This window comes from Ranitomeya imitator, chromosome 2 (genome assembly GCF_032444005.1).
Source record: "Ranitomeya imitator isolate aRanImi1 chromosome 2, aRanImi1.pri, whole genome shotgun sequence".
NCBI lineage: Eukaryota > Metazoa > Chordata > Amphibia > Anura > Dendrobatidae > Ranitomeya > Ranitomeya imitator.
In genome coordinates this window covers 638598828-638626736 of record NC_091283.1, presented here as the reverse complement: position 1 = coordinate 638626736, position 27909 = coordinate 638598828, and the positions used below count along the sequence as shown (strand labels likewise).

The 27909-nt window shown below is 47.8% G+C and overlaps 1 protein-coding gene across 1 annotated transcript; it reads right to left on the bottom strand.

Annotated features, from left to right (window-relative positions):
* Positions 1-11433: 11433 nt before the first annotated feature.
* LOC138665343 (uncharacterized) lies at positions 11434-16326 on the bottom strand. The gene is made up of 2 exons (XM_069752735.1): positions 15727-16326; positions 11434-13398 (listed from the first exon to the last, which is right to left on the bottom strand). The coding sequence occupies exons 1-2, from the start codon at positions 15794-15796 to the stop codon at positions 12440-12442; spliced, it is 1029 nt and encodes a 342-aa protein (XP_069608836.1). The 5' UTR covers positions 15797-16326; the 3' UTR covers positions 11434-12439.
* Positions 16327-27909: the final 11583 nt, after the last annotated feature.

The following is a 27909-nucleotide window of genomic DNA, read 5'->3' as shown; positions in this document are numbered from 1 at the left end:
ACAACGAAATTACAAAGCCATCCTCAGAAAGAAAAAGCAAAACGACATCTCTACCAAACTCCTCCAACTCCAAGATGCCCTTGAAGACAACAAATTTTGGGAACTGTGGAATCACCTTGGATCCAACCAGAAAAGCAACAGCCTCCACATCCAGAGCGGCAACATCTGGCTCCAGTACTTCAAGGACCTCTACAATGACATCCCAAGTGAAGACCTGAACCTGGCACAAAAAGAGCTTGTGAAAAAACTGAAAGATATGGAGGAAAAGTTCAAAGATTTCCAAAATCCTCTGGATACACCAATCACACTGACAGAAATTACAGAAAGGATCACACAGATAAAAGGTAAAAAAGCCAGTGGTCCAGATGGGATCCTCCCAGAAATGCTGAAATACAGCCCTCCAGACATCCAGGCTGCGATAACAAAACTATTTAATATTGTACTGCAGGCCGGCTGCTTCCCCAAAAACTGGAACCAAGGCCTCATAACCCCTATACACAAAAATGGGGACAAGTACGACCCAGCAAACTACCGAGGGATATGTGTCAGCAGCAACCTGGGTAAACTCTTCAACTGCATCCTGAACAAGAGGATCCTCACCTTCCTCACCGAGCACAACGTCCTCAGCAAGAGCCAAGCAGGGTTCATGCCAAACCACCGCACCACTGACCACATCTACACTCTGCACAGCCTCATCAAGAGCCACGTCCACAATACAAAGAACGGGAAGATATACGCTTGTTTTGTGGACTTCAAGAAGGCCTTCGACTCAGTGTGGCACCCAGGACTATTCCTAAAATTGCTGGGGAGCGGAATAGGAGGCAAAACATATGATGTCATCCGAAGCTCCTACACAGAGAACAGTTGCAGTGTGAAGGTCAACGGAAGGAGGACAGCCTATTTCCAACAAAGTCGAGGAGTGAGACAGGGCTGCAGCCTCAGTCCAACGCTCTTTAACATCTACATCAACGAGCTGGCAGTGGCCCTAGAGTCCTCCTCAGCACCAGGACTCACCCTCCATGACACCCAGGTGAAATTTCTGCTGTATGCAGATGACCTCGTGCTGTTATCACCAACTGAGAAAGGCCTCCAAGATCATCTGAAAATCCTAGAGACCTTCAGCAGCACATGGGCACTGCCAATCAACGAGAAAAAAACTAATATCATGGTGTTCCAGAAAAGAAAGCAGAAACCCACTGGCAATCCTACCTTTATGATAGACAACCGTCCACTTACTGAAACCAACAGGTACACCTACCTGGGCCTAGAACTCAGCCAGTCAGGGAGCTTCAAGCAAGCCATAGAGTCACTAAAAGACAAGGCATCCAAAGCCTTCTATGCCATCAGAAGGCGTCTGTACCACCTCAAGGCACCAGTAACCGTATGGCTAAAAAATTTTGACTCCATCATTGCCCCAATTCTTCTATACGGTAGTGAGGTCTGGGGCCCAGTCTCATACCCAAACTGGTCAAAGTGGGACGCTGGGCCGACAGAAATATTCCACCTAGAGTTCTGCAAGCATCTTCTCCAAGTCCATCGGAGCACATCAAATAGCGCCTGCCGAGCAGAGCTGGGCAGATTCCCACTACACATCGCAATAAAGAAGAAGGCGCTGTCATTCAAGGCTCATCTACAAAGTAGCAGTCCCAGCTCCTACCATCACAAAGCCTTCCTACACCAGGAAGCCTCAGGAAGCCTCCCAAGGAAAAGTACCCAAAGCCAGTCTGACCAAGCCATCAACCTCCATGGCCTGACAAAAGGTGAAATCCAGAATATGGTACACAAAGTCAAAGAGGAATATCTCAGCATCTGGAGGAACGACATAAACAAATCCCAGAAACTGACAATATACCGGAATCTACAGAGGGAGTACAAACTGGCCCCATATCTAGAGAAACTAGAAAACCCCAAAGATCGACAGATCCTGAGCCAGTACAGACTGAGCGCCCACAGCCTACTCATCGAATCCGGGCGGCACCGACAGAACTACAAGCTTCGAGAGAACAGACTCTGCCAGCAGTGCCCCCAGGAGGCCGTGGAGGATGAGGCCCACTTCCTGCTGAGGTGCCCCAAATACTCCGCAGTGAGGGATACTCACTTCAAGAGGCTGTCTGATCTCCTCCCAGATTTCACCTCCAAGGAGGAGGAAGAGAAACTGCCGATAATACTGGGGGAAGAGGAAAGTGCAGTGGCCGTAGCAGCGGAATATGTCAGTGCCTGCCACAGACTAAGAGGAGCCTGATATGTCATGGACTCCCGTACCCCAACACTGGACATATCCCTATCCCCCGACTAAAGAGCCCGATATGTCATGGACTCCTATACCCCACCCTGGAAACATCCCCTATCCTCTAAAAGGAATTTGATATTCCCTGGACCTCTATATGCCCCCCCTCCCCCACCCCCGTATTTTTACCATATGCTTTGGCAATGCTAACATGTACTTTGTCCTGCCAATAAAGCTCATTTGAATTTGAATTTGTGTGGCGTTCATGTGACGGCAGATATACAAGGGAAACCAGCACGTCTAGTCATAACGTGAGAAGTATGCAAAACGTACACATAAGGTCCGTTCGGCTCTTTTTGGATCCTAAATGGATCCCTATTAAATTTAGTGATGTGTCGTTCGTGAACAATCCGTGACGAAGAGTCGGCTCTTTAATGTGAACGATGGAGGGGAGGATGGGGACGGCAGCGGCTCACCACTGGGAGCTCAGCCAAATTTTTTTCCCCTGCTGTTTGCTTAGCTTCTTTCTGCCTGACTGGGGGCTGGGAGGAGTTGAGGAGGACACTTAGGGCCCTGTATACAAGTGGGGAATGATTGGCAATGCTCTGTTGTGACTGGGCTTCTCCCACATGAGCTCATACATTACTGTGATTGGCTGCTTAGTGTAGTGAGTGCTGTGATATCATAATTTGCAGTCAGACTGGACAGTGGTGGGTGTCCAGCAGCTGCAAGATGAGCAGTGGCAGTAGGTGAGGAGGCACTGGTAGTGATCTTAGGTTAATAAAAGGAGGAGGATTTCTACCTCTGTTCCTGCTGCTCTACAGTGGGAAAAAGTAATATAAATCTGAGGCAGACAAAAACAGTGGACAGATCCTGGTATATGTAAAATATCAGTATAATAAGGCTAGGTTCACATTAGCGTTTCTGTGCGCAGCGTATCATCTGCATGAGCAATCGCATGCAAACGCCTCCGCATCATCTTAGGGCAGTCTCACACGTCCAGATTATTCCGGTACCGGAAAAATCGGTACCGGAATTATCCGTGTCCGTGTGCTGGTGCGTTTCTGTGGCACATCAGTGTGGCACACGTGCGGCACACGTGTGCCGCCCGTGTGCCCACTGAGTACCACACGCACCGTGCTGAGTACCACACGCACCAGCATCTGGTGCTGAAGCCGCGATTCATATCTTCCCTGCAGCAGCGTTTGCTGTAGAGAAGATATGAATAATCGTGTTTAAAATGAAGCTCCATGTGCCCACCCCCTGTGCGCCCCCCCCCCCCCCCCCCCCGCTGTTGTTAAAATACTCACCCGGCTCCCTCGCTGGCGCTGCTTCCTGTCCTGGCCGCACCTTCTACTGTGTGAGCGGTCACGTGGGGCCGCTCATTTACAGTAATGAATATGTGGCTCCACCCCTATGGGAGGTGGAGCCGCATATTCATGATTGTAATGGGGGGCCCCACGTGACCGCTCATACAGTAGAAGATGCGGCCAGGACAGGAAGCAGCGCCAGCGAGGGAGCCGAGTGAGTATTTTAACAACAGCGGGGGGGAGGGGGCGCACAGGGGGTGGGAGAAGGGTGGGCACGTGGAGCTTTATTTTAAACACAATTATTCATATCTTCTCTACAGCAAACGCTGCTGCAGGGAAGATATTAATCGCGGCTTCAGCACCAGTGGGGGGGACAGCGCTTACAGTAGCGCTGTCTCCTGCACGGCACACGGACTGCACACGGACAACGTGTTTTACATTGACTTTAGTGGGTCCGTGTAATCCGTGCGCTCCCACGAACACTGACATGTCTCCGTGTTTGGCACACGGAGACACGGTCTGCAAAAAATCAATGACATCTGCACAGATGCATTGATTTTAATGTGTCTACGTGTGTCAGTGGCTCCGGTACGTGAGGAAACTGTCACCTCACGTACCGGAGCCACTGACGTGTGAAACCGGCCTTACACATGATGCAAAAAAACACTGCTCCGTGTCCATGCATTTAAAGGCGTTTTGGCATGCGTTTGCATTTTTTATGCACATGGTTGAGTTGGTGACATCATTTCCTGGACATGCGCTGTTTAAAGTATGCATGCGTATCGAACGCATGCATATGCATGTCCTTGCATACCAATGCGTTCCCATAGACAGTTTTTATGCACTCATCCGCATGTGCATTATTGCGCAATATTTGACGCCTCAAAAAATGCAACATGTCACATTCGCCGGCCACAGCCGCACACCGCAAAACGACGCATGCATACGCATCCGCATGCAAACGCATGTCCCCGCGTACACCATGGTAAAGATATGTACGCATGACATGCAGATCGATGCGGATCATATGCTGCATACAGAAACGCTAATGTGAACCCGGCCTAAGGCCGGTTTCACACGTCAGTCGCTCCGGTTCGTGAGGTGACAGTTTCCTCACGTACTGGAGACACTGACTCATGTAGACACATTAAAATCAATGTGTCTCTGCACATGTCAGCGTGTTTTCACGGACCGTGTGTCCATTTGGAAAACACGGAGAAATGTCAGTGTTCGTGGGAGCACAGGGATCACACGGACCCATTAAAGTCAATGGGTCCGTGTAAAACACGTACCGCACACGGATGTTGTCCGTGTGCAGTCCGTGTGCCATGCAGGAGACAGCGCTCCTTTAAGCGCTGTCCCCTGCGTGCGGTGCTGAAGCCCCATTCATTTCTTCTCTCCAGCAGCGTTCGCTGGAAAGAAGGAATGAATAATCTTTTTTTTTCTTTCTTTCTTTTTTTTGTTTTTAAAATAAAGTTGCCGGTAATCTGCCCCCTCCCACCCCCTGTGCGCCCGCCCGCTGGCATTAAAATACTTACCCAGCTCCCTCGGCGCTTACATCCTCTCAGCGTCGCTGCTTGTCCTGTATGAGCGGTCACGTGGTGCCGCAGATTACAGTGATGAATATGCGGCTCCACCTCCCTTTGGGGTGGAGCCGCATATTCATTACTGTAATAAGCGCCGCCATTCATATCTTCCCTGCAGTAGCGTTTGCTGTAGAGAAGATATGAATAATTGTGTGTAAAATCAAGATCCAGGTCCCCTCCCTATGGGAGGTGGAGCCGCATATTCATGACTGTAATCGGCGGTCCCACGTGACTGCTCATACAGTAGAAGGTACGGCCAGAACAGGACGCTGCGAGGGAGCCGGGTGAGTATTTTAATCACAGCGGGGGGAAGGGAGCGCACAGGGGGTGGGAGGGGGGTGGGGACCTGGATCTTGATTTTACACACAATTATTCATATCTTCTCTACAGCAAACGCTGCTGCAGGGAAGATATGAATGGGGCTTCAGCACCAGATGCAGGGGATAGCGCTAAACTTTAGCGCTGTCTCCGACACGGTGCGTGTGGTACCCAGTGGGCACACAGGCGGCACACGTGTGCCACACGGATGTGCCACAGAAACACACCGGCACACGGACACGGATAATTCCAGTACCGATTTTTCCGATACCGGAATTATCTGGACATGTGAGACTGGCCTAAGAGCTGTAACTTTGACTTTGTCAGCGGGAAAATAAAAAATGTTGTGTGGGCTTGTGTGTTTATTTTATTTTATTGGGGTGAAAACATTGAGAAATTCATAACAAAAAAAAAAAAATACTTGGATTGCAATTTTCCAAAACATGTGGAACTTATATTAAATGTTGGGGTACATAAGATGCTTTGATTGCTTCTTAATGCATTTTTGTGGCATTGTGACCCAAACTCCACAATTCTGGCACTAAGTTTTTTTTTTCTTTTCTAGTTTTTACAGATCATGTTAATTTTAAATTTAAGTAGATTGTACTTTTGTGGACACGTTTACATTTTAAAAAAAAATAAAATAAAATAAAAAAAATCGTACTTCTTTATTAGGGCTCTCTCAGACGTCAGTATCTTCGGTACATGTGGTGACAGTTTCCACATGTACCAGAGACACAGACATACACAGAGCCATCGAAATTAATGAGTCTGCGCACATGTCAGTGTGTTTCAACGGACCATGTGTCGTGGATGACAGCACGGATCACACGGACCCTTTCAAGTCAATGAGTCCATGTGACACGTACCTCACACAGATGCCATTAATGCAACATGTATCAGAACCTGGGAATCAGTGCACAGTTTGCTCTGTTCCCAAGCGCCGAGTGCTGAACGCTGCCCTTATCATGGTTCCCATTACCAGCAGTGGATAATGATGAGAGTAGTAGTCTGCTCGCACTGTCTCCACCTGTAAAAATAAGGCCATGTTCACACGTTGCGTCGGGTCCCTGCGGGTTTTCCAGCAGCGGATTTGATAAATCTGCAGGGCAAACACGCTGCGGTTATCCCTGCAGATTTATTGCGGTTTGTCCTGCGGGTTCCGCTGCGGGATTTTACCCCTACTATTGATGCTGCATATGCAGCAATATGCAGCATCAATAGTAATGTTAAAAATAAAAAAATAATGATATACTCACCCTCGGACGTCCCGATCTCCTTGGCGCTGCAGGAGATCGCAAAGATGCTGTGCGAGAAGGACCTTTGTGACGTCACGGTCATGTGACCGCGACGTCACCGCAGGCCCTGCTCGCACAGCAACCCAGACCGGACGGCCGGCCACGTGCAGCGCTGAGACTTCAGAGGTGAGTATAACATTATTTTTTATTTTAATTCTTTTTTTTTACCACAAATATGGTTCCCGGGGCCTGGAGGAGAGTCTCCTCTCCTCCACCCCGGGTATAACCCGCACATTATCCGCTAACTTCCCGCATGGTGTGCACAGCCCCATGCGGGAAGTAAGCGGATCAATGCATTTCTATGGGTGCAGAATCGCTGCGATTCTGCACAAAGAAGTGACATGCTGCTGGTTATAAACCGCTGCGTTTCTGCGCGGTTTTTCCCGCAGCATGTGCACAGCGGTTTGCGGTTTCCATAGGGTTTACAGGTTACTGTAAACGCAATGGAAACTGCTGCGGACCCGCAGCATCAAAATCGCCGTGGTTCCGCGGTAAAAACCGCAACGTGTGCACATAGCCTCAGAATGAAAAAAAATTCCTTATACTCACATGTCCTAAATGTCCCCCACTGTAATCCATGCGACCCGTCATGGGGAGGAGCTGGGGCGAATGACGCCTGCAGTGAGTGAGCCCCGCTCGCTGCAGGCATCATTCTCCCTGGCTCCTCTGCATGAGCGGTCAAGAGCATTACAGGAGTGGGGGGGGGGGGACGACTATAGGATAGGTGAGTACATGGATTTTTTATTTTATTCTTATTTTTACAGTTGGATACTGCGGGAGCAGACACTACTCTCATCATGGTCCCCTGCTGGTGCTGATCGCAGCATCCGCCAACATCCGTGGCAAGGTAGGGATACTTAATTTATGTATGGAGGTAGCTGCTCCTGGTATGCACCTATTCACACTAGTTTGGATGTGCGAGTCTTTTTTTTGTCATTTCTATGGTAGCTGACTGACTAAGCACTCCTCACATCACCATGTGGTTTTTAATTGCATCTCATCACACTTGGTCCTGGCTAACTCATATGTAGGCTTTGCTGAACAGAGGTGTCCACATTCACCCAGGCATACAGACATTGGCCTTCGGTAAGTGTTCACATTTGGACAGGGGGGTCAGAGACCCATCAGTTTTATGAGACCACCTTGACGACGGTTGATGGGCTCACACTATTTGATTATATCAAATTCTGTGCAAAGCGTCTCTTAAATATTTTCCTAATGTTCAAAAGCCATTTTGCTATTTCATATTTCATATATTTCAGATTAGACATGCTTTTACACGATAGAGTGCAACCTTTTTTGTATATTTATGTATGGAGGTAGCTGCTCCTGGTATGCACCTATTCACACTAGTTTGGATGTGCAAGTCTTTTTTTTGTCATTTCTAAGGTAGGGATACTACCAGGCCAAAAAATAGGGTCAGTATCCCAGGCGTCCTTGTATGTGATACAGTATGTCTGTTTGACAAACTAGGCCCAATTACGACTTGCTTTTAGTAACAAATTTCCCTGATCCCCACTATTCAAAATATGTGAATGGAGTACCTTACTAGATAAGATTTACATCCATTTAGTGTTTCCATCATTATGGCTCATTACAGTCACATATAAGTGTTTTTTTTTTTCACATTGGTGCGCTCTTTGTTTTTGCAGGGTCTATTAGGGTCAATGAGGGCAAGCCGACATCATGTGGGGGTGCAATATCACAGCAAGGTAGGGTAACCACTAGGTCGCAAGTAGAGCCAGTATCCCTATTGCTCACGTATATGTCTCCTCTCTGCTCTACCATTTAGAAGCCCCCCTTTTTAATTATTTGGGAATTAAATCTGTTGTGTATATAGTGGGTCAGTCTTTTTAGTGTTGTTTAATATGCAGATTAGCCTAAGGCTACTTTCACACTAGCGTTAAGTGCAATACGTTAAAATGCGTCGTTTTGCCGAAAAAACGCATCCTGCAAAAGTGCTTGCAGGATGCGTTTTTCCCCCATAGACTTGTATTGGTGACGCATTGCAACGGATTGCCATACGTCGTATGACGGATGCGTCGAAATTTGGCGACACGTCGTCTGGAAAAAACGTAGATTGTAACGTTTTTTGGCTCCGACAAAAAAAAGTGTCGCGACGCATCCTGCGGCATGCGTTGTTGGCTACAATGAAAGTCTATGAGCGACGGATCCGTCTAGACACGTTGTACGACGCAATGCAGCGCTGCAATACGTTTTTTTCTACTGAGCATGCTCAGAACCAGGATTTTGTAGCCAATTGGCCAGACATCCCCAAATCTATATAAACCTGGCCTGGGCCTTCAACCCCACATATGCCAGCAAGACCAAGAGAAGAAAAGAAGCCTGCAAGACTGCCAGCAAGACCCCCAGCCTGACATCAAGACCCCCAGCCTGACATCAAGACCCCCAGCCTGACATCAAGACCCCCAGCCTGACATCAAGACCCCAGCCTGACATCAAGACCCCAGCCTGGCAGCAAGAACCTTCCAGCCACACTCCAACCTGCAGGCTCCTGCCACACCAGACTCCAGCCACCATAGAAACAGTGTGAGTTTTGCCATTTTTGTGTGCGTCTGTGTGCATGTGTCTGCATGTCCATGTGTGTGTGTGTGCGCATTTGTGTATGACGTACTGACTACAGCAAGAGCTTAAAACCTGAATACAACCTGAGGCCTGCCATCGTCCTGCAACAGCCAGTGCCCTGCTAGAGTCCAGATCCACGCTGAGGCCTGCCACTGCGAAGACATCCAGCTCCAGCCGGAGGACTGATGGCCGTGTGTGTGTGTGTGTGTGTGTGTGTGTATTTTTGTACTGCTGTGTGCTTTTGTATGTATGTCTTCACGTGCCTGCACCTTATTATGCCTTCGCCAATATTATGCCTGTTCATGTGTTATGCTTTTGTTATGACTCTGCTTGCAGGCATGTTTGTGTGCGTCTTGTTGATTGCATGTGCATTTGTCAATGCCATATTGGTTAATGTACTTTTTTTATGTATTTACTAAGTATAGTGGTTTGTGCAGCCTGTGTGAATGTTTTTTGTTTTTTTTTAAATCGGATGTATTATTGCAAAGTCTAGTGGTCTGCAGCTTGTGGTTAGAATGACTGCTACGACCCATGACCGTTTGCTCCCATTAAGTGAACACACAACAGTTATCAGAACTTTAAAACTTTTATTGCGAAATATGCTCATAACATTTCCATCTTTTCCCTTTGGGTAAATCTTTTTGGTCGCAGCTTAAACCGGCAATATCTGCCAACAAATGGGGTGTAGGGAGATTACTGCCATCCGGTCTCCCGGGCAGGTATCTTCACCACCAACAAAAACTCCACCCTTCCGCCAAGGAGGAGCGAATATAGAGAGCTATGACCCCCCCCACGAATGCATCGCCTGAACCACCCCTTCTCTAATACCATTGAGGAAAATATCTAGACCCGCCTCGTTCAAATGGACCCCGTCTGGGAGCAGAAAACCGGAATTGTCCCCTTCCAGCCGATGGTGCCGAACAACTACACCATTCTTAAATCTTACAAAACGTGATATCCTCTGGTTCAACGTGCGTCTGGATCTCTCCATACCATTCAATTCCCTGGCACCCCGCCCAGGGCCGGCTCCAGGTTTTCGAGGGCCCCGGGCGAAAGAGTCTCAGTGGGCCCCCCCCCCCTTTAACACATACCCCGATTTATGATGCACAGATACGGCAGAGAAATGTATAGTACAATGCCAGATTTCACTTCTTACATGAGTGACAGCTATTGTAGATTCTGCAGTGTATATATACAGGAGGAAAGGTGCTGTGCAGTGTATATATACAGGAGAGGTGCTGTGCAGTGTATATATACAGGAGGAAAGGTGCTGTGCAGTGTATATATACAGGAGAGGTGCTTTTCTGTTTTGAGTTTTTCTATGAAACAAAGACTTTTCTACATAAACAACGTTGTTTGGTTTTGCGGCCCCAACAGATCTGTGCTACAAAGTAACAGGCGGCTCGGGCATTAATGAGGGACCTGATGCTGAATCCTTTCCACAAACCCTAATGACCCAATTAGTGCCCTGTCATTAGAAGCTCATTAAACGCCTCCCTGTCCCGAGCAGTCATGTACAGTATGGGGGGATCCTGCAGCCCACCCCCTGACTGCTCCATACCATACACTGCCCTCTGTCGCTCTCACTATTATCCTGTGCATTTCTCCTTCATCGTTACCCCATGTTACACTTGTCACCCCCCACTACAGAGTAGCAGGGCAGCCAATGTCACCCCCTCCCGGACCCTAATGGCAGCAGGAAATGTCTGCTCCTCTATTGGGTTGGAACCTGATTTAATCAAGGAATAATGTGGATTTGTTGCCGGTGGCTGCAGGGGAAGGGTTAAGTGATGCCATGTCCTTGGTGGAAGCAGTGGCAGCTGCTGGGACCTGGACAGAGACAACCAATGTTGCTGTGACTGCACAGTGTGACCTGGAGGAGAGAAGCTGAGACTCCGGAGCAGAAATCACCCACATGCCAGCACTGGGCAGAGTCCCTCCAGTCACCAGCCTGGGGCCACGGGGCCCCAACGTACAGCCCACAGCTCAGTTTTATCCATGGCAGCAGCTCCCCTTCCTCCTGGCATCTGGTTAACCCCATTTATGCGGGTCGGATTGTTATCTTTAAGGTTCAGCAATAACCTTCATACAGATGGGAAGGGGTTAAGCTTCTTCCTACCCCACTGGTGCAGGTTTGGTGCAGCATGCATGTATTCTGGGTGAGCTGGGCGGCTACAGGCTGCACCCCACCAGCTGCTCCTCCAGACATCACCCACATTTTTAGGCAGTGGAGAAAGACAGCAGCAGACTGAGCCACAACTGCAACCACTGCTGGATACCATAACACTCACTCAGGCACTAGTAGGAAGGAGCTCCTCCGGAATCTGCCTGATAAACTTCAGCACTGTCTGCAGCCACCCAGGGGGGAGAGCAGAGAACGTGCTCTCTCCGCCCACAATGTCACACTGGCTGCCTTCTGTTAACCCCTATGTGTGCCTGCCTGGCTGCACTGACTGAGTGAGAAGATCCTTGTGTCAGAGCTGGCACATAGGGGTTAAGAGAACGCAGCCAGCGTGACTTTGTGGGGGGAGAGAGCATGTTATCTCCTGCTCTGCTCTCCCAGCTGTATCTATGACAGCATGAGTGGGCCCCCCCCTCTCCCCAGGGCCCCGGCATTTGCCCGCTGTGCCGGGTGCTGACGCCGGCCCTGACCCCGCCAAACCAGCCTTGGGATAACTTCGGACCAAACTAGACGCATCGACGGGAAGAAACTCGGGAACTTGTCCATGTCTGATCTGATCAGCGTAAGTAGTTCAGCCAGCGGAGACGAAGCCAGGTAATTTCCTCCGGCATGGATAACCACAATGGTGGGGGATGAGGCCACCCGTGCAATGTGAACCACCTCCGGAAGAACTTGGGACCACATCATGCCCTTTACACCACGCCATAGCACGTCGACATCGTTGAAGCCCAAGGATCGCCCTCCTGGGCACAATTCGGCGCGGCGAGCAGCCCAATAGATGTATGAGTGACCAACTATCCAAACGCTGGGTCGCACCCCATCTAGGAATAAAATATACAGTTAGCGATAATTAATAACTCAACAACCCAAGGAAGTACCCCAGTGAATTACTGCACCTGTTCCCATATATCATAGAACCGAACCACCCAAACTTATAACAGCAAGTCAGGCCTGATGTATCTAGTAAAACAGCGGGATCTCCATCTACCCACCCTTTGAATCTCTGATTCAAGCAAACCCGCTCTAGATGCTTCTGTCGCCGCACCTATCCGAAATGAGTGAGTCCCAAATTCCGCCGCCGGCATTCCTAAACGTGACAACATGCGTCTCAATATAGCTAAAAATTGGCCCGACACTAGGGGAAGCCCGTTCTCATGAATGAAAAGTTGGGAACCATCCTTTCTCACCCGCATGTAATTCTTTATTAACATTAATGGGCAGATGTCCTTGTTGATGGCAAATATTGGGAACCAAGTTCCCCTACCTTCCTGATCAGTTTTGGACTTACATAGTCTAATCCTTATACCATCCTCACAAATTAGTATGTCTTCTCGCCTGAGGCCACCCGGTTTATTCAGAGCCGTAGGTACAATCTCACTGACCCGCATGGCCCCAAAGAATGCTAGGCCAAAAGCCGCTGACATTAGCGCAGCCTCGTATTTAGAATCGCAAACCAATTCTGCAGCCTTAACCAAGCTCACTAGCAAATCGAAAGATATGGGATGCCTGTTATCACCGTGTTTATCCGCTCGTCGCCAACCTTTCAATAGCTGACTGACTAGGAAATGTTTCGTAGAATCTGGCCAACCTCGCAGCTTAAAATGGAACACTAGCGCAGACACACGGTTGCGCGCTACTGAGCCCGACACCCCTGTGGCATGCATTTTGGATAGAAATGCCATTGTCACCTGCATTCGAGCCTCCTCCGAAGACCCCACTGGTTTGCCGTCTGCTAAAAGACACCACTCCTCCCACGCCTTACCATAGGCTTTCCAAGTCGATGGAGCTATCAATGAGCGTATTAATGGCATCAGGTCCCCAGGACATCCCAGATGGAATGTGGGCAATCCACCTCCTCCAAGGGCTCCTGAAGGCGCCGTCCCAGTAAATCCTGCGAGTAAGAACCAGTTAATACACCAAACACATTCTCATTACTGACGGTTAGTGCATTCGCTTTAAACCAAACATTAAATGTTAAACATTTCAATACTATGAACCTAATTAGGTCTAGAACCAGCGGTGAAGGAGATGCTAGGTAGTTAATGGCATGCGCCCCGCCAACGGTTTGGAGATGCAAGCGAATGCGCTTATTGGCCAATTGAGGACCCCAGATGTCCATGGCAACTGCCACGGGGACAAGCTCGATCAAAGTGGCCTCTACGTTCCATTTCCTGGAAACCCAGAAAGCAGGCCAATTCGAAGCACACAGCTTGTTACCAAAGCGAGCACAGAAACCCGTGTTGCTTGACGCTGCAAAAAACAAACCCATGTCCTCGTTTGAGCATTCTGCCTCCTGAAAGCACGTCCTACCATTGTAATCGCTGAGGAACAGCTTCCATATGTTTAAATCAGAACGTAGGTGTGCTGTAATCCTGATTCTATGATGACGCTGCTTCACTCCTCTCGTGGCTATCATCAATCTGCGCGAGAAGATCCTGCCCGCTGGCATGACCCTACAGGCAAAATTTAAGGAACCAAGCAGCGACTGCATTTGCGCTAGTGTCACCTTACCAACCGAAATACATCCGCTGATGAGATCCAGCAGCTTGTCAATCTTCTCCTTCGGTAACCTAAATTCCATGGCGACCGAGTCGATTTCGATCCCGAGGAATGTGATCACTGGTACTGGCCCTATCGTCTTCTCCGGGGAAAGTGGGACCCCGAAATGTGCCATGGCATCTTTGAATTGGGCAAGGGCTGCGGCACATGCATCCGAGCCCGCTGGCCCGACGATCAAAAAATCATCAAGATAGTGAGTGATGGCGGTTAGCCGGGTAATCTTGCGAGCGACCCATTCTAAAAACGTACTAAATAACTCAAAGTAAAAACAGGAAATTGAACACCCCATGGGAAGACATGTGTCGTAATAGTATAGGTCCTCAAATTTAGCCCCTAGTAAATGGTGACAATCCGGGTGTACCGGAAGTAGCCGGAAAGCCGATTCTATGTCCGATTTGGCCATAAGGGCCCCCGGGCCAGCATTTCTGACGAGGTCAACCGCTTTGTCAAAGGAAATATAAGTGACGGCTGTTTCATCACTGGGGATCCCATCGTTGACCGACATGCCCTTGGGGTATGAGAGATGATGAATTAATCGGTATTTACCCGACTCTTTTTTTTTAACTATGCCCAGGGGTGAAACACGTAAGTTAGGGAAAGGGGGGGAATTGAAAGGACCACGAAAACGACCCAACCTGATTTCATTTCCAAGCTTTTCTGCTAATACGTTGGGTAATTCCTTCGCTGATTGTAAATTAGGGGCTGATTGTGGCTCGGGTGACCAATTAAACGGGATGAAAAAACCGTAGGAGAAACCGAAACGCAGTTGCCCCGCGGCCGATTTATTGAGGTATTTGTCCAGCCACGGCCCCATTCTTTCTACGCTCACCGGCGTCGTTAACCTCGCCTGCAGGGGGGGTTTTCCCGGAGATAGCTTTTTGGGGCGGACGTGTGCATTTTGCCACTGGGTGGGGACCTCCGCACGATGAGCACTCATGTCTATATTTGCACAGCCCATAGAACTTACAGTGCCCTTCATTAAATAACCAGCACGACCCTGGTCTCCGAATAGCTGTTGCTGCCGCGTTGTTGTTGGACCCGGCAGCGCGCCCGTGAAAGGATTGGGTTGATTTCTGAGCCATCATCAGGCGGAGCCACGAATCCGTAGCTTTCATACCCCAGCCCAATTGAGGATTAGCGGCCAAACGTCGGCGGAAATCTTCATCAAATTTCCACCACGCTGATCCCCCGTGAGCCTTATGGGAATTATAGATACTGTCTAAGTATATGAATAGCTCGGAGCACCTCTTGGGGTGCTTTTCCCACATAACGCATCCCAGGACCGCAAAAGCTTGCAACCAGTTATTAATGGTTTTTGCAACTTTTGGTTTACGTTCATATGTTTTATCCCCCAACCGCCTCTCTCTGTCAACCGAGTGCTGGTCCGTGGAAACCAGAGACCATATGTCAATGAAATCATTGGCCCAAATTTGTTCCTTGATGTCGCTATCCAAGTAGGCCCCTAAAGGCGGGACACCACAGAATAGGCCATCGTTATACACATCCGGGCGGGGAGGAGGGGGCTGCCTGCACAATCCCGCTGGTTGTAGCAATTTTGGATTGACATAAATCCTGTTTCCTGTGGTTGCGTTGGCTATTGTGTCTGAAAGGTTGGTGTTTACTCTCTCCCCTCCTCATGCCCCGACAAAGGGGTACTCACCGATCGGTGCACCGGCATCCGGACCACTTGCTTCCCGTGCCACGGGAGTCATCGGGCCTTGACGCTCCATGCGATGTATGGACCTACGACGAGAAGACTCCTGCCTGTGTGACCTGCCTGAAGAACTACCTGATGAAGAAGGCGAGCGCCACCGCGAGGCTCTAGACCGTCTACTACGCCGGCTGGACCTAGATCTATACGAGCGCCGTTTGCTAACATGACGATCGCGCTTCCTACGCCCGCTTCTGCGATGCTCTCTGGGGGATGACGATGATGACGACGATGATCTGCGCGCGGAGCGGATACCCGCACTCTGTCTATTGTCCAGAGCCGGGGTGCCAGCACCCTGAATTGGGGCCCGAACATTGGTTGCTATCAGTGATCGTGACGCTGGGGCGTCCTGGTGTTCAACTACTGCCGCCTGAGAGGGAGTAATTTGCCCGCCCGGTATTTGCGAATACGGGGTACTAAAAATGAGTGGGTAAGGTGGAAACTGAGATTCTCCCCCTGTAATAGCCTGGGAGTAGGCACTATGCTGACCTGTTGCTAGTATTATGTGAGGTGAAACCAAATTCTGCTGCGCTATGGCTGCCGTGTCCTTGTTCCTATCAGTATTGGCAATAACTTCCCCCACGTTCCTTGAAAGTGTAGGAATACCTCCCTGCGGAGCCTCCGTCTCTCTCCCTGCCGTCCCTGAGTCCTGTGATGAAGCAGACGTTCCATGTGCACCCCCACATGTTGTTTCCTACTAAGTGCACAGCTCCGGCTAACAATGCTGGCACTTGCAGACCTGCACTCCCTCCTGGTATGCCCGGGGCAGAAGGGGGGATGCAGCTTGTAACGCTCGTTACTGACCCCTGTGTCTCCCCCACCTGCTGCGACGCGCTCCCTCCAGTCTCCCTGGCGCCCAGAGCAGAAGAGGCGCGCGCACGAGAGCTGCGCGCGCTCTTCCTTGAATAAACTGGCGGGCTCACCCGTGCCGGAGGCCGGGTGGCTCTGCGAGAGCGCCGACCCTCCGGCGGCACCGCCTGCACCATGGCAGGGAAGGAGTCGCTCCAGGTCAGCAAAGCTGCTAACCAAGCGCTGCCTTCCCTGCCGATCCTATCCCTCACCACACTCTCCAGCGGGTCCATAATGCCGGCAGCCCAAACAGGTCCGGGTCCTGGGATCGGATGACGCTTCGGCGCTTCCCGGCGCCAAGAGCAGGGGATAAGCCCCGCCCCCTCCACGGGGAGTTAACCCCGTATTCAGCCTGGGTTCACTCAAGGGGAGATCTCAAAATTAAGAACAGGGGAGAGGCGCAGCAGTCAGGGGACAGCGGCTTAACCCCTTAGCGACCGCCGATACGCCTTTTAACGGCGGCCGCTAAGGGTACTTAAACCACAGCGCCGTTAATTAACGGCGCTGTGGAAAAAGTGAATAGCGCCCCCCAGAGGCCGATTTTCTCCAGGGTCTCGGCTGCCGGGGGTAGCCGAGACCCCAGAGAACATGATTCGGGGGGTTTTTAACCCACCCCGCATTTGCGATCGCCGGTAATTAACCGTTTACCGACGATCGCAAAAAAAAAACAAAAACGCGATCTCTTTTTAATTTCTCTGTCCTCCGATGTGATCGCACATCGGAGGACAGAGAAAAGGGGTCCCAGGTAGCCCCCCAATACTCACTTATGTCCCCCGATGCTCCTCGTGTCTCCCGGTGGGCGCCGCCATCTTCAAAATGGCGGGCGCATGCGCAGTGCGCCCGCCGGCCAGCCCCGCGAGAATCTTTGGGGTCTCGGCTGCCGGGGGTAGCCGAGACCCCAAAGAGCATGATCGGGGTCGGTTTTAGCGACCCCTGTTTTGCGATCGCCGGTAATTAACTGTTTACCGGCGACCGCAAAAAAAAAAAAAAAAAAAGTAAAGTGTAATTCTCTGTCCTCTGATGTGATCGCACATCAGAGGACAGAGAAATAGGGGGATTCGGGGACCCTACAATACTCACCTGTGTCCCTGGATCCTCTTGCTGCTCCTCCTGGCCGCCGGCAGAAGAAAATGGCGGGCGCATGCGCAGTGCGCCCGCCATCTGTCTCCATCTGCTGGCCGGCAGGAGAACAGCAGTTGGGGCTAAAATTAGGGGTAGGGTTAGGGGTAGGGCTAGGGTTAGGGTTACGGCTAGGGTTGGGGCTAAATTTAGGGTTAGGGTTGGGGCTAAATTTAGGGTTAGGGTTGGGGCTAAATTTAGGGTTAGGCTTCTTTCACACTTACGTCGGTACGGGGCCGTCGCAATGCGTCAGCCCAACATACCAACGCACGTTGTGAAAATTGTGCACAACGTGGGCAGCAGCTGTAGGTTTTTCAACACATCCGCTGCCCAATCTATGTCCTGGGGAGGAGGGGGCGGAGTTACGGCCATGCATGCGCGGTCAGAAATGGCGGATGCGACGTACAAAAAAACGTTTCATTGAATGTTTTTTTGTGCCGACGGTCCGCCAAAACACAACTGATCCAGTGCACGACGGACGCGACGTGTGGCCATCCGTCACGATCCGTCGGCAATACAAGTCTATGGGCAAAAAACGCATCCTGCGGGCACATTTGCAGGATCAGTTTCTTGTTCAAAACGACGGATTGCGACGGAATGCCAAACGACGCAAGTGTGAAAGTAGCCTTAGGGCTAGGGTTAGGGTTGGGGCTAAAGTTAGGGCTAGGGTTGGGGCTAAAGTTAGGGTTAGAGCTGGGATTAGGGTTAGGGTTTGGATTAGGGTTGGTATTAGGGTTAGGGTTGGCATTAGGGTTACGCTTGGGATTAGGGTTAGGTTTGGGATTAGGGTTAAGGTTAGGGTTGTGATTAGGGGTGTATTGGGATTAGGGTTAGGTTTGAGGTTAGGGTTGAGATTAGGATTAAGGGTGTGTTGGATTTAGGGTTTTGATTAGGGTTATGGTTAGGGTTGACATTAGGGTTGTTTTGGGGTAAGGGTTGTGATTATGGTTAGGGTTAGTGATTAGGATTATGGATCAGGTTGGGGTTAGGGGTGTGTTGGGGTTAGGGTTGGAGCTAGAATTGGGGGGTTTCCACTGTTTAGGTACATCAGGGGGTCTCCAAACACGACAGCCAATTTTGCGCTCAAAAAGTCAAATGGTCCCTCCCTTCTGAGCTCTGCCGTGCGCCCAAACAGTGGGTTACCCCCACATATGGGGCATCAGCGTACTCGGGATAAATTGGACAACAACTTCTGGGGTCCAATTTCTCTTGTTACCCTTGTGAAAATAAAAACTTGGGGGCTACAATATCTTTTTTGTGAAAAAAAAAATATTTTTTATTTTCACGACTCTGCATTCTAAACTTCTGTGAAGCACTTGGGCATTCAAGGTTCTCACCACACATCTAGATAAGTTCCATGGGGGGTCTAGTTTCCAAAATGGGGTCACTTGTGGGGGATTTCTACTGTTTAGGCACATCAGGGGCTCTCCAAACGCGACATGGCGTCCGATCTCAATTCCAGCCAATTCTACATTGAAAAAGTAAAACGGCACTCTTTCTCTTCCAAGCTCTGCGGTGCGCCCTAACAGTGGTTTACCCCCACATATTGGGTATCAGCGTACTCAGGAGAAATTGCACAACAACTTTTGTGGTCTAATTTCTCCTGTTACCCTTGTGAAAATAAAAATTTGTGGGCAAAAAGATAATTTTTGTGTAAACAAAAGCGATTTTTTTATTTTCACGGCTCTACGTTATAAACTTCTGTGAAGCACTTGGGGGTTCAAAGTGCTCACCACACATCTAGATAAGTTCCTTAAGGGGTCTAGTTTCCAAAATGGTGTCACTTGTGGGGAGTTTCCACTGTTTAGGCACATCAGGGGCTCTCTAAACGTGACATGGCGTCCGATCTCAATTCCAGCCAATTCTGCATTGAAAAAGTCAAACGGCGCTCCTTCACTTCTAAGTTCTGCGATGCGCCCAAAAAGTGGTTTACCCCCACATATAGGGTATTGGCGTATTCAGGAGAAATTGCATAACAAAATTTATGGTTACATTTCTGTTTTTACACTTGTGAAAATAAAAAAAATGGTTCTGAATTAAGATGTTTGCAAAAAAAAGTTAAATGTTCATTTTTTCCTTCCACATTGTTTCAGTTCCTGTGAAGCACGTAAAGGGTTAATAAACTTCTTGAATATGGTTTTGAGCACCTTGAGGGGTGTAGTTTTTAGAATGGTGTCACACTTCATTATTTTCTATCATATAGACCCCTCAAAATGACTTCAAATGTGATGTGGTCCCTAAAATAAAATGGTGTTGTAAAAATGAGAAATTGCTGGTCAACTTTTAACCCTCATAACTCCCTAACAAAAAAAAATTTTGTTTCCAAAATTGTGCTGATGTAAAGTAGACATGTGGGAAATGTTGTTTATTAACTATATTTCGTGACATATCTCTCTGATTTAAGGGCATAAAAATACAAAGTTTGAAAATTGTAAAATTTTAAAAATTTTCACCATATTTCCGTTTTTTTTCATAAATAATCGCAAGTAATATCGAAGAAATGTTACCACTAACAAAGTACAATATGTCACGAAAAAACAATCTCAGAATCAACGGGATCCGCTGAAGCGTTCCAGAGTTATAACCTCATAAAGTGACAGTGGTCAGAATTGCAAAAATTGGCCTGGTCATTAAGTACCAAATTGGCTCTGTCACTAAGGGGTTAAGCCGCAGTGTCCCTAAGTGTGAGTGCTTTTTTTTTTTTTAAAGTGTTGATTTTTTTTATTACTGTTGAAACCATTCCCAGTTGATGTACTTGTATTTAAAATAAAGAGCATTTCTGCTCCTAATTGTGATTTAAAAAAAAAACGGAAAAAAAAATTAATAAAATGTTTATTAAAAAATTGTCCGTAGTATAATTTCATAAAGGTAAATTTAAAACAGGTGTATGTACCAATGGTTACACATGCAATACAGAGTTGGTTGAGGGCTCATTTTTTACTAAAGGTTATCCTTTGAAGGTTTTTTGGGGGAGGTTATTTAAAAAAAAAAAAAATGTGGTAAAAATAGTTTTACATGGTGGGTCACATTTTAAAATATATATATTTTTTTTTGCACATGGAAATGAATGGTATAACGTGCACCTGTTTTTGGGTTTTGGTGGTCACCTATTTCTCACATTTTAACAGGGTGTTTATTGTTAAACATTACCTAGTTCTGGGGTGGTCTAACTATAAATCCATTATACTTATTATATTACAGATACACTAGGGACCACATGCATTGACCAGCCCACCAGGACCACATCCTCACATCTTTGAAAGTAAGTTTTGAAGACCCTAAATCTGCTACTTCAATGTGTAGAGCAGATTTCAAGTGTCTTTTAACTTACAGAGCCACCAGGACCACAGCCACCGGCATTCCCACCAGGACCACAGCCACCGGCTAGCCCACCAGGACCACATCTTCACATCTTTGAAAGTAAGTTTTGAAGACCCCAAATCTGCTACTTCAATGTGTAGAGCAGATTTCAAGTGTCTTTTAACTTACAGAGCCACCAGGACCACAGCCACCGGCCTTCCCACCAGGACCACAGCCACCGGCCTTACCACCAGGACCACAGCCACCGGCTAACCCACCAGGACCACAGCCACTGGCTAGCCCACCAGGACCACATCCTCACATCTTTGAAAGTAAGTTTTGAAGACCCCAAATCTGCTACTTCAATGTGTAGAGCAGATTGCAAGTGTCTTTTAACTTACAGACCCACCAGGACCACAGCCACCGGCCTTACCACCAGGACCACAATGTCCTCTTCTGACAGCCCTCCTCCACAGCAACAGCGTGTATCGTTAAGTAAACAAAAAAATTTTTTTTTTTGTTGTTGAAATTTACATAATTTTTATTCTCTACATGCATTTATTATGTTTAAACAGGAATCAGAATCCGATGAGGAGCTGTCAGAAGGGACCCAGATGGGTGGAGACATGCAAGTGGAGGAGGAACCAAGTGTAAGTAGTGGCGAAACACTTGCTTCACACATCACACTGCACCATACACAAAACAGATTTTCATATATAACGTAACACAGAAAACATATGCCTACATTAAAGATAATTTTTTCTTCTCCTTTATTTCAGTGTCCTGCTGCTGCTGCTGCTGCTCCTGCTGTTGAACTTTCAGCACAGCATGAAGGTTCTCCCAGGCGCTCCCAGAGTCGGCGGAATCGAAGCCGCGGTTGGCCATCAGTGAGTTGGTTTTTGGGGGGGATTCGATTGGTACTTTTGTTTTTCAGTGTACTAATTTTTATGTTTTTCTTATTTTTTTTTTCTCACAGGCTTCACAGCGTGCTCCCGCCAAAGATTTTGACATAGAAATAGAGTCTCTAATCGAGGAGGTTCGCGAGCGGGAGCCGCTGTGGAACGTGGCTGACCGCAGGCATGCTGACACCAGTGTCACCCGTCGGCTCTGGGAGGAAGTATGCCAGAGCATATTTCCGAGGTGGGAGGACCTTCTTCCACAGCAGCAGAGCAAACTATGTAAGTATTCACTTTTCAGTCATGTTTAGAGCTGAATGTAATGTATTGCATTTACCATTTTTTTTTCTTCATTCCTGTCTTCACAGGTGGCAAGGTTAGGAAGCGGTGGCGGTCACTGAGGGATCGCTTTAAAGGGACACTGTCACCTGAATTTGGAGAGAACAATCTTCAGCCATGGAGGCGGGGTTTTGGGGTTTTTGATTCACCCTTTCCTTACCCGCTAGCTGCATGCTGGCTGCAATATTGGATTGAAGTTCATTCTCTGTCCTCCATAGTACACGCCTGCGCAAGGCAAGATTACCTTGTGCAGGCATGTACTACGGAGGACAGAGAATGAACTTCAATCCAATATTGCAGCCAGCATGCAGCTAACGGGTAAGGAAAGGGTGAATCAAAAACCCCAAAACCCCGCCTCCATGGCTGAAGATTGTTCCCTCCAAATTCAGGTGACAGTGTCCCTTTAAGAGGGAATTTAACGAGGAGATGCAGGCCCCGAGTGGCTCAGCAGGAAGGAAGAAGAAGAGGAGGTACAGATACGCCCCTGCCCTCTCCTTCCTGAGGCGAACCATGCTGAGTAGAGTGTAAGTATTCAACATCCCAGTAATAACCATCTTAACCTGTCTAATCACAAAACTTTTGTTTCAGTCCAGGCTTTTTCATATCAATATATTAATTGTTTTTGTTTTTTCTTTCAGCACCTTCTCCAGCCACCGTGCGCCTGCATCTTCCTCTGCGCCCTCTGGAGCGATCCCTCCTGAGTCCGCCACCGAGGACCACGTCGGTAGGCCTCACACCTCTGACCACTCTGTCCCCTCCACTTCATCCACCTCAACCACTGGAGCATTATTGCAGCCTTCGTTACTCGAATCTGATGCTCAACAGATAGCGTTCCCTTTACCCCACCCCTCTGACCCTGCCACCTCTAGACCACCGTTAGGTTCGTGGCGGCAGCGACAGAGGGGTCAGGAAAGGAGCTATGCTCCTGAGTTCTTACATCTAAATGCATCCTTCCAAAGTTCTTTCAAAATTTTGGGAGAGCAAGTGACTGCTGGTTTCAACATGGTGCAATCACGCATCAGTGAAACCCACCATGAAACCAGCAGTCGCTTGGATAGGCTGCATTTAGATGTAAGTCAATCTCCGGCAAATCTTTTTTTTCCAATCCAGAGAAGCTTTCTTTTGAGCAACAGATGCGGGTAATGAATAGCTGCCATAATGCTCTACTTAAGGTCCTCCACGAACCCCAATCTACCCCCACACCTCCCAGTCACCATTTCAACACCATGCCCCCCAATATCAACACCAGTCCCAATACCCAACCCGGCCCACAACCCAAATGTATTCCCCAGTGTTTTCTTCTTCCTTGCCCAGCTTTCCTTCCCCATTAAGTTTTCCACCTACCCCAACACAACCCCCCTCTGGTCAGCCTCCTGCTTTTCACCACCCTTCCACTGCAGACCAAACAAGTAGGGTTTCCCCAACTATCGACGTGGTCCAACCTTCCAGCCCCTCCTCCCATAGTTACTCCACCAAACACTATCAAGATTTGTAATGTATATAAATATTTTAATTTTCTAAATTTCCAAAAAAATAAATTGTGAAAAGAAAAAAAATATATATGTTTTTTGCAAAGGAAAATTTTTTTTTTAAAAAGAGTTAAAATAAAATTCTTTCTGATTTAAATTCTACTCTTTGTGTGTGTGGATTCATTAAGGTAATATGGTAACTATTAAAAAAGGTAAAATAAAAATAAACACCAGACGTTTGAAAGGTATAAAGGTATAACACAATGGTTTTATTACCAAGCAAACCACGCTTTGGGAATTTTTTTTTTTTGTCAGAAACACAATTTTTACATAAACAACAAAAGCCATGAAAAACATGTCACACAATGATGTCTTGCCATGGAATCCGCCCAACAGGTGACACAAAATAATCCGCAAACTGGTCCCTCATCCTAGTAACAGAACCTGTGGAGCGAACAGAGGCACTGCAGTAATCCCACAAGGTTGTCTCCAATTCTTCGTCATCCAAGGTAACGGGCTCCTTTGAAAGGACAAAGTTATGGAGCACCACACATGCCTTGACAACATCGTCTACAGTTTTGGTTTGCAGTTTTATTGCCGTCAGCAGAACTCTCCACTTTGTCGTCAATATACCGAAAGAGCACTCTACAACTCTTCTTGCTCTGGTAAGACGGTAATTAAATACCCGCTTGGTACAGTTTAAGTCACGGCTGCTATATGGTTTAAGTAGGTGCGGCGAGAGTTGAAAGGCTTCATCACCTACACACAAATATTGCATGGCTGGTTCACTTGTTCCTGGGAGCGGTCTGGCTGGCGGGAAATCGTATGTATCTCCATACAGGCAACGACCCATTGGAGAGTTTTTAAAAACTTGTGAATCGTTGGACCGGCCATACGCTCCTATGTCCACAGCAAGGAACTTGCAGTTGGTGTCTGCTATAGCCATAAGTACAATCGAAAAGTATTTCTTATAGTTGTAGTACTCGGATCCTGTTCCTGCCGATTTAGCAATCCTTATGTGTTTGCCGTCCACAGCACCAACACAATTTGGGAAATTGCAAATTTTCTCAAACTGTTCTGCACTTCTCAACCAGATGTCCATTGATGGTTGTGGGATATACTCCGGCTGTAAAGTGTCCCAAATAGCCGACATGTGTCCTTCACTATTCCGCCAATAGTGGAAATCCCCAGCCGGAATTGGAAATGGAGCGAAGTCAGAGATTCACCCGTAGCTAGGAAGCTGCAGAAAAAAAATAAATGTTAGAAAAAATTGCACAGACCAACAACTTTTTGATTTTTTTTTTTGGTTTCCTGGTGAAGTTATAATAAATAGCACTGTGAAAATGGTTTTTGTATGACGGGACGCACAATAAAACCTGCATGAAACAGGTGTTAAAGGGACTCTGTCACCTGAATTTGGAGGGAACAATCTTCAGCCATGGAGGCGGGGTTTTTGGGGTTTTTGATTCACCCTTTCCTTACCCGCTGGCTGCATGCTGGCTGCAATATTGGATTGAAGTTCATTCTCTGTCCTCCATAGTACACGCCTGCGCAAAGCAATCTTGCCTTGTGCAGGCGTGTACTATGGAGGACAGAGAATGAACTTCAATCCAATATTGCAGCCAGCATGCAGCCAGCGGGTAAGGAAAGGGTGAATCAAACACCCGAAAACTCCGCCCATATGGTGGAATGGCCTCAAACAACAAAAAAAATTACATACTGCAGAAAATGCTGCACAATGTGTCAGCGCAGTATTGTCTGCAGCATGTAATCTAACATTCAATATGAGCAATGACATAAAAAAAGATGCTTACCGCAGTGTCACCAGGAGCCGCTCCGCCGGTGTGATGGCAAGCCTCATCCTTGTGTCCTGCCTTTGGATGACATCCCCTAGTTTTTCAACCAAATAGTCAAAATGTTCCATCCTCATCCGTACGTAATTGAAGAATTTGTGTGGGTTGTGCCGCAACTCCAGATAGAGAGTGGACTGGACACCCCTGGTCATCCGCAGTTCATTGATCGGATGTATCCAGAGTCGTCTCAGTCTCCGTTGCTGCAGAAGCATCCTCCGTCTTTCTGCTGCCACCTCCTTCTCCCGCACTATAATATCCAGGCGATTCGTCTCAAATATAACGTCAGTGACCAAACTCGCAATCCTACCAAGTACACCATCCATCCTTGCCACTAAACTAAAACCCTCAAAGATGGGCTGTAAATACAGTCAGTATATAGATTTCCTTATTTTCCAGTAGCCAATCAAATTTGGGTGCCTCCCATTTTAAAAACGGATCCGTCGTAAAAACGGATGCAACGCATCCAGCATTTCAACGCAACCGTTTAGCGGATTTGCGACGGATCCGTCAAAATGCTGTATGCGTTGCATACGTTTTCCACTTTTTTGACGCATCCGTTTTTCGGAAAAAAGACGTTTTTGTGACGGTTTGCAGTTAACGCTAGTGTGAAAGTAGCCTAAGGGTATGTGCACACGATGCAGATTTAGTGCAGAATTCGTGCAGAACTGCAGCAGATTTTTCTGCTCCGGTGCAGGCTCCGGTGCAGGCATACTTTGCTCTGCCCTGTTGAGGGCAGACAAAGTACTGCATTGCACAGGCGCCGGGCCTCTGACCTTTCCGGCGCCTGTGCAATGCAGTACTATCCTCTGCCCTCAACAGGGCAGAGCAAAGTACGCCTGCGCCGGAGCCGTGGCTGAAGATCAGAAGAGGACGTCTTGTAATGAAGATAGGAGGCGCCGCAGCGGACCGGAGACGCCCATCCGACCTGACCAGCAGCGGGACCGCCCCTGGGTGAGTATAATATAACGTCTTTTTCTCCTCTTTCAGGTAACATCGGAGGCTTATCTACAGCATTACAGAATGCTGTAGATAAGCCCCTGATTCCGGTGAGCTTACCTCACCCGCGATTTTCGGGGTGACAGGTTCCCTTTAAAAGTATGTTAGTATATACAAAACCCTTTAAAAAAAGGTACTATACATGGGTTAATTGTAATATCAGGAACAATAATACACAAAAGCTGAACATCCTTAATAGGCCCTGTTCACCTAGCTTTCAGCTTTTGTGTATTGTTCCTGATTATACAATTAACCCATTTATAGTCCCTTTTTAAACGGTTTTGTATATACACTAACATAATTTTAAGTGACTTGCATTAATTTTTTAGGTGTTTTTTTTCTAGTTAGGTCTAATTGCACCCAACCTAAAACTTTTTGCTACATATAGCAATAAACTTTTTAAAGAAGGGAGAACTTCATTACAATACAGTAATAGGGCTGTCAAGAGAAATTGTTCCAGTATGAGACCCTCACCTGAAGGTTCCTTTCACTGTGTGTACGTACGTACATGTGTATGTGTATATATTACACTTACTGACCCAACTCCACATCATTTGCTAACTTTAGATGGTTGTCCAAGACTTTTAAGATTGGTCTATCCTTATAACAGGTCATCAATAGCTGGATTGTGACACACGATACCCCTACTGAACAGCTATTCTGTCTGCCGCAGTCAGAACTACTCGGTTATAGAGCTGCTCCATCTACTGTACAATAACGAATGCTATGCGAGAAAACATTGCATAGCACCCGGACCAGTGTTAATCTATGGGGCAGCTCACATCTGCAATTATTTTCTCATGCTGAATCGGCATGCAAGAACAATAGTAGGATGCTGCGATTGGCACCGAGACTTGGCCGAGTCTCAGCTCACTCGCACTCATAAGGCTGCCGTCACACTAGCAGTATTTGATCAGTATTTTACCTCAGTATTTGTAGCCAAAACCAGGAGTGTAACAATTAGAAGAAAAGTATAATAGAAACATATGCACCACTTCTGTATTTATCACCCACTCCTGGTTTTGGCTACAGATACTGATGTAAAATACTGACCAAATACTGCTAGTGTGACGGCAGCCTAAGCCTATGGGTGCAAGTGACACAGCGCACATCACTCGGATATCAGAGTGGTGTGCGATATATGCCGGCAATGGAGGAGATGGAGAAATTAACTTCTCCGCCTCATCCGCAGCTGTGCTCCGATTCGCTCTATGCGAGAGGCTCGGAGCACAGACGCATGACACTCGGCTCCCTCTCGCATCAGAGCAGGAGCCGAGAGTCATTAGCATATCGCATCATGCCATACGCTAA